Raw genomic sequence first — 7,500 nt, 5'->3', positions numbered from 1 at the left:
GGGCCAGGATGGGGGTGCCGAGTGTGGCACCGGGGTAAGGAAGGCGCGCCAGTGGAGACCCCGATGCCAGCGGGTCCATCAGGGGGTGAACCCCGCCCGCCGCTGGATGCCAGTGATGTAAAAGGAAATACAGGAAATATTTAATAAGAGTCAAAGCAAAGTTGATGAGAACGGCAAACAGCAAGTGATAAGGACAAAGCGTTCCACTGTCAAGCCATTAGAATTAATTTCTGTGCAAAGGTGTATACTTTTTAAGTGTTCAGTGCTTGTGAATGTTAAGGTGTTAAAAACTGACAAAATCATTAGTAGCAGTGGGTACCTGTGTCTTGCTGGTGAAGGTGGAGGTGGGAGTGGATGTGTGAGTGCTGGTGATGATGAGGCGTCACGTTTAACATCTGAAGACGCCCCAGGTTCTCCCCTCCTCCGCCTCCACCACTTCCTGTTCCTCCTCCACTTCCGCCTCCGCCACCACTTCCGCCGCGTTCTCTCTCCCTTTCTCTTTCTCTTTCCCGCTCTCTCTCTCCGGGAGCCGGCAGACCCGCCCTCTCTCTCTCCCTGTCCCTCTCTCGTTCTGCACTCCTGTCTCTTTCGCTAGAGGGGGGCGAGCGAGCGGGAGGGGCGTAGGGCTCGGGTGGAGCTGCTGGTGCAGAGGCCGGTGGAGGATGAGAGGGCGCCGAGTTGGGGAAGGAAGCATGGGGCACGGGGTGATGAAGCGATGACACAGGGTTGGAGGCCGGCGGAGCAGGTGGTGGTGGAGCCGGAGGAGGTGCGGCAGGGCCTGCTGCCGGCGGAGCGGCGGCCGTAGGGGCAGGCGGAGGGTGAGAGGGGAGAGAGGAAGGCAGGAGGGAAGAAGGGGGTGGGTTGGAGAGGGACTGAGGTGCGGGAGGGTTCGGGGGTCGAGTTACTGGGGCCATCGCTGGATTCTGGAGGTGTGGTGGGCCAGGGGGAGCTGGGGGAGGGGGAGTGCCATAGAGTGACACCTCACTGGCCCCCCCTCCACCTCCCCCAAGCAGCAGGGAGTGTGCATGTGCATGCGCATGAGCATGAGCATGAGCATGAGCATGTGAGTGGGAGTGAGCCAGGGCGAGAGCCGTGGGATCCGACATGGACCCAGGCGGATACACCCTCTCTTCGCTCTTGAATTCAAACCCTGGCTTCATACGATCCCTGTGGGCAGCGACTGCATGTGGGAAACCCAACCCTCCCAACCCTCCTCCCCCGATCCCACCAGGACCGGGCCCCCCTGCCATCCCGGCATGGCCAGGGCCCCCCTCGAGACTGCCCCCATATAGGAAGCCCAAAATGGCCGCTGCAGTTGCGGCATCGGTAGGCAGGTGATGTGGGTGTCCCAAAGCATGGTTCTGAAATTGGGGGAGAAAGAATGAGGGGTGGACATGAGGGTGGCCATGATGAAGATGCGGGTGGTGTGCCTGAGCGCGGCTCGCTGCCCCCAGTGGAGACATGGCATGGGGGCGAGCGTACTCGCTTAGGGTCCTTAGTGCTGGGGTGTCTGGGCCCAGATAAGGACCCCCTAACCCAATTCCCAAGGCCCCTTGGGGGCCGCCAACCACCGCTGATGCCCCTCCCATGGTTGGGAGAAGGAGAGAGTGTGGGATAGAGTGAGAGAGGGATGGATGGAGAGGGTGTGAAGGGTGTGCGTGAGCATGAGGATGTGAGGGGTGGTGCTGGTGAGGTGGAGGGTGGGAGTTCAGGTTTCCTGAGGAGGAAGAGGAGGAGGATGAAGGGTCGATTAAGATTGAAGCTGATGAGGGGAAGAAGAGAGAGGAACCCTGTCGGGCTGCGTTGTTGTTGACATCTTTCTGCTGCTGCAGAGAATTTGGAAACCAGAAAAAAAAATTACTCACATCTTGCTTCAGCACCTTTCCTTATTTAACATTAGTGATGCATTTATGTGAGATCCTGCATGGTAACTGTCGTGATACACAAACACCGCCATGAAATATGCTTTTCAGTCTAACTTACCTGTAAATGTCTCTCTAATTCTCTTTCCCGCTCCCGTTCTCTCTCTCGTTCCCTCTCTTTTTCTCTTAGATCTCTGGCCCTCTGCTCCACCTCTCTGCGGGCCCTCTCAATCATCTCATTCCTCTTCTTCCACAGCTTAGAACCATCCAGCGGGACAAAGAGGACGTCGCTGCGGGCACAGGAATTCCCACTGCCGCGGTCAAGGACCCTGTGAAACCTGCGAGTGGGAGTGCACACCGCCGTCATTATTGAAATCAACACACTGAATGACACACTGACAATCTCAATTTGTATCATGTCAATTGTATTTTACCGTGCTGATTGGCTGGCATGAATGGGAATATCCACTGGCTTAGGTTCTGGGGAAGGGCTTCTCAACACCGGAGGCGGGCTTTCACTCTCCTCTCTTTCCTCCATTGGTTCTTCTTTAATGACAGGCGTGGGAAGTGGATCAGAGTGCCCATCGCCAGAGTGGGAAGAATTAGAGGCAGGGGTTGAAGTGCTATTGTTGTTGCCAGGGTTACTAAGTGGTGGAGGTCCCTTTGAAATATTTTGAGGAGAGTGGGACTGTGAGTTGGTATTGCTGCTGTTGGGAATGCTACTGTTGCTATTGCTGTGGACAATATTACTGCTGCTGTTCCCGTTAGAGTGGTACGGCCCACTAAAAGAAGGGTGGCTGTTCAAATTGCTGTGGAATGGACGGCATCCAGGCGAACAGGTGGAGGGAACACCTGGGCCAGGAAGTGGCATGTTAGACCCAGCTGAGGACCCAGAGGGGAAAGATGGGAAGCCTCCTATTTGATTGGTTGAGGGACTGGGCAATGGAGAGAGCGGTGTCGGAGGAGTCTGATTGGTGGACTGGTAGTGTGGAGGACGCGCATTTGGTCCCATACCCGATGAAGGCGGTTGAGAATGGGATGTTTGAGGAGGGGGGAGAGGAGGCGGAGGTGGGGGGGGAGGATAAGGAGCATTTGGAGGGTGCCCGTGATGGGTGGAGGAAGATGGTGAAAGCGCAGGGGGTTGATTGGGACCACCGCGATTTTGGTACAAAGCAGACTCTCGCATGTTGGAGTCTCTATCTCTGTCTCTGTCCCGGGGCCCTGACTGGTAGTGGGGATGCGGAGGGTGGGGGTGTTGGGGCCCCCCAGGCCCTGAGTACTCTCGTCCTAGGTTTGGGGCCATCCCAGGAGAGTTGATGTACTCTCGATTTGGGCCAGTGGAGGCTGGAACACCAGCAGGGTAGTCTTTCCCCCCAGTGGGAGGATATTCTCTGTGGAAGTGGTCTGTTCCAGCAGAAGGGGTCTGTGCCTGGTCCATAGAAGGAGGGTAGTCTCGGTTAGATGGGTTTGAGGGATGTGAATGTGAGTGTGGCGGCAGGGAAGAATGAGAGGGGTGGCTGGGGTTGTTTTGGGGTGACACTGGCGGGTCTCGGTTCAGCATGGGGGCGACAGGTAGCCCGCTGGTAGAACTGGGGGGGTTACCCCCGGGGGGCGGGTTGTTGTTTGGGTTGTTGTTGTTGTTGCTTCCTACCTCTCTTGCCTGGCCCCCAAACTCCCCCCATCTGCCCCCCTCTTTGTCTCTGGGATGACCCCCTCCAGCTCCATTGGGGCCAAAGTCTCTATTCTGGTTTTGATTTGATGGAGGGAACTCCCTTCCTCCATCTCTTTCCCTCTCTCGTTCCCGTTCTCTGAAAGCTGGACCAAAGTCTCTTCCCCCAGGGCCCATGTTGGGGCCATCTCTCCCAGAACCTTGGAACTCTCGGTTCTGAGCCACAGACATGCCCCCATACTCCCTGCCTTGGATGCCGTTGGCCCCAGCCATCCCACCACAAGTGCTATTATTATTACCCCCATTGTTATTGTTGCTGTTACTACCGATGGGTGCAGCAAACTCCCTATTGATCTCTCTTCCCCCACACTCCCCTCTCACTCCCCTCTCCCTCTCTCCTGCAGCCCCCCTCTCTCTTTCCACTCCCCTGCCAGCGTACCTGGGAAGGTACTCCCTGTGGGGGTGGGGGTGAGGATGGGGGAGGTAAGAGGGGTGGGAGGAGGAGTGTCGAGAGGATGGAGGGTTGTAAACAGAAGGAAGTTGCTGCTGCTGCACTGGGGGTTGGTGCTGTGGTTGGTGTGCATGGTGGTTGCCAGGGTAACGGGCGTAGCCCCAGCTCCCCTGGCAACCAGTTGCTGTGCCACCCTGCCAGCTGGTGGAGCTGTAGTGGTGTGGGTGGGGGGAGGGCTGAGGCTGGGTCTGAGAGCCAGTCTGTGGTAACAGAGAAGGAGGAGTAGACCGAGCCTTATCCAGAAGTTTGTCAGCCTTTTCTAGTTTCTCTCGCTCTGTCTTAACCTCACTGGGCAGGTTTTGTCCTCCTAGCTCCAGAGGCTTCAGGGCGGGCGGAGGGGGCAAGGGCGGGGGCAGTGGATGTGGAAGGTTGGGGTTGCCATGGGGATAGTCTCCCCCAGAGATAGTTGTCTTGGTCACACACTGTGTGCTGGCTTTGGAGTTCATTCGATTGCCACTGTGCGGACTGTCCATGGCCACTGGTCCCCCATACTCCACCTTACAAACCAACTTGGAGTCCAGGGAGAAATAGGACTTCCTCCCACTATTGCTGTCATTTGTTGAATCCCCTGTTTCCCGGAGAGAAGGAGTTAGAGGAGAGGAAGAGCGGGGCGTGGAGGGGGGTTTGAAAGAGGGACAGTCATCCATTCTTCCATCCCCTTCCCTCTTTTCTCCATCTCCACAGGGCTCCTCCCCTCTTCCCTCCCTCACTGTTCTCTGGTCGTCTCCTGTTGACTTCCCCACCCCTCCCTCTTTCCCTTTCTCTCTGTCTCTCTCTCCTTGCTTTGGTGATTCGGGGCCGTCAGAATCAGAATCCAGGCTTCCCAGAGGGGAAGCGGAGAGACTTGGGGATGAGGAGCGATTGTCCTGATCTATGTCCCGCCCACTACTCAAACTGCTGCTGCTATTGGCCAGGCTCCCTACAACTGAACTCCTGCTGCCCTGGGATTGGCCATCCTCATTGTCACTCTCGCGGGATTGGCTAGCCACTGAGGTGGGAGGAGGGATGGTCGAAGGAGCTGAGCTGTCAGTTGAGTGCGTTGAGGTGGGGGGATTTGGGGTAGAAGCCGAATCCTGACAAAAAAGATAATTTGCAAAAAAGGTTAAACTCGACCGAGTGAGAATATAATAGAAATAAAATAGCTTTGAAAACCCATTTACACGTGAGAAATTGAACCGAATGAGCTAAGACAGAGCGTTTCTGATTAGAAACGACTATTATCGAGGCGTATAATTTCCTCTTTTTAACATGAAGTGGAACCAACCTGGACTTTTTGCCTCTTTGGAGGAGACACAAGTTCCTCCCCTTCACTCTCTGATGAATCATGCCCTTGAGATCTGCGATTGAAGCGATTTCCAGCCAATTCCTCACCAGCACCTCGCTGCTAAAAAACAAACAAAAGTTTTAATCCCACCGCGTTGCTCAAACACAAAAGTGTACCCGTGTCTGTTTTTAGAACAAAGGCACGGAATTGAGACACACATGAACACATACAGACATCAAGGTTTTAAAATGCCTGGCTGTATAATAAACTCCCCCCTGACAACAATGGCACTACAAGGGTACGTCTGTAGTGCTGTGACAGTTCTGGTGATGACTCATACACCAACAACATGCATAGACACACAGCAAATTCAGACCAAAAGAATCATTATGGGATCGTATCGATACAGGATGATTGACAGTGTGCTGTAACACACACAGGCACACACACACCCGCGCGCACGCGCACACACACACACACACACACGCACTGCTATGGGCCAAACAACAGCATTTAAAGAGAAACAGACTCTAACCGGCTGTCTGTCGTTGCGTTCGGGGCGAGTTGGACTGGGGTGCGGGCGTCGACCCCTCCTCTCCTCACTGCCCCCGCGCCTTCGCCCACTGCGCATGGGCATCTGAATCACCAGGAGGGAGAGATGAAATGGAGATGTGTAAAAGGGGGAAGAAGTAAGATGTTCAAAAAAATAAATTAATTAAAAAAAAAAGAAAAAAAGACAAGAGATTGAAAGGAATAACAATATAAAAAATGAGGGGAACATAATGAGAGGCATGAAGTCAAAAACATTGGAGCGAAGAGGAGGGATGGATGATAATGTGTTGGTAAAAATAGCCACACAAATCAAAAAGAAAGTGTTGGTCCAGAGTGTGGATCGTGCATGCAAGCGAGAATAATACCAAGTAGGGGAAGAAAATGTGAGGGAGAGAGGAGGAAGGCAAACAAACAAACAAGAGGTAAGCAGAAGAGGGCAACAATGATAAATAAAACATGTTCATGCTGTTTTACCTCAGGTACCACCAGGTATTCCAAAATATTGTTGCAGATCTAACTTTGTATCTTGCAGGAATAAGCCCGGACACATCGGGGTAAAATACATCTGACAACACTTAATGGGATCAACATGAGCCTCGTTCTTACCGATTCCTTGTGTGTTCGTGTTTTCATTGTTTCTTCTCTATAACGTCCATTTTACAACACAGGTCATTGCTGCGAATTTACTGTTTTCTGCTTCTCACAATGTAGCCTCTGAGTTACACCATGTGGCCTATCAAAACCTGCAAAGACAAATAAACACAGAGGCCATTACCCTGTGTGACTTTATCCCGACGGTTAGACCACAAACAAATCGATATGTTTTTTTTTGGTCACATGGAATTACTAAGGATGATTTGTAATATTTGCACAGCAGTCTAGGGCTGGGTTGATATTTATTTAATATCAACATTGCGATATGAGACGTATGAGATATCGCCTGGCAGTTGGGTTATACTTAACGTCATTCTAGCCGTTCTAACCAATGCCTCTACCTGCTTGGCGATAATATCCACATAACTGAGGAGTTTTTGTCAAATTTTTTTCTGGGGAAAGCACCAATAGCCATCCCCGGAATATCGTCAAGCAATATGTAGATATCGAGATATCTGTCAAAAAGAAAATATTGGGACGTTTGATTTAGTCAATATCTCCCAGCCCTGCAACAGTCCATACAGTCTTTGTTGAGTGAAGTGACACAAGCCATCTGAGTTTACAACTGCAGTAACATTTGTTTACACCTCATAATTAATATCTTTCACACTTCCCATCCACGGCATCGGCCGGCGGATAAACAAATAGTAAACAGACCTTACAAACCAAGTAAACAGGCCACGATAGACAAAATGCAATGTGATTTTGAAGTGGCTTGTGTGCAATATAACAATGCACTGTGTGGAAACAAAGAAAATGGGTTCAGATCGGAGAAAGCACTGAGGCACTGGCCTCTCGTGGCATGGCAGTCTGCAGAAGACATTAAACCTCCAGAATCATCTTGGGACTATCAAAGCCACACCCCCTTCCACCTTCACCACAGCAGTCCCAAATCCACAGACACTTGTGGCTAACCCACATGACCCGGTTGGGGCCAGCCCAGTCACACAGACTGAGCTTATTTATCTGAAGCTGCCTTGGCTATACC

At 52.5% G+C, this 7,500-nt stretch overlaps 1 protein-coding gene across 2 annotated transcripts in view; it reads right to left on the bottom strand.

Moving 5' to 3' along the window:
• Positions 1-6,603, bottom strand: part of atn1 (atrophin 1) — an 8,201-nt gene extending 1,598 nt beyond the window's left edge. For both annotated transcript variants that reach the window (XM_080005456.1, XM_080005457.1), the window contains exons 1-7: positions 6,465-6,603; positions 5,842-5,943; positions 5,307-5,426; positions 2,297-5,115; positions 1,984-2,200; positions 320-1,826; positions 1-102 (exon numbers count right to left, since the gene is read on the bottom strand). The exon at positions 1-102 is cut by the window's left edge. In XM_080005456.1, the coding sequence (XP_079861582.1) occupies positions 1-102; positions 320-1,826; positions 1,984-2,200; positions 2,297-5,115; positions 5,307-5,426; positions 5,842-5,943; positions 6,465-6,491 (4,894 nt within the window). In that variant the 5' untranslated portion in view covers positions 6,492-6,603. The remainder of the gene's footprint in view (positions 103-319; positions 1,827-1,983; positions 2,201-2,296; positions 5,116-5,306; positions 5,427-5,841; positions 5,944-6,464) is intronic.
• Between the last annotated feature and the right edge of the window lie 897 nt (positions 6,604-7,500).

The sequence above is a fragment of the Zeus faber genome (assembly GCF_960531495.2).
Source record: "Zeus faber genome assembly, chromosome: 8".
In the NCBI taxonomy this organism is placed as follows: domain Eukaryota; kingdom Metazoa; phylum Chordata; class Actinopteri; order Zeiformes; family Zeidae; genus Zeus; species Zeus faber.
The sequence above is the reverse complement of the archived record's forward strand: the minus strand, read 5'-3'. Positions and strand labels throughout refer to the sequence as shown.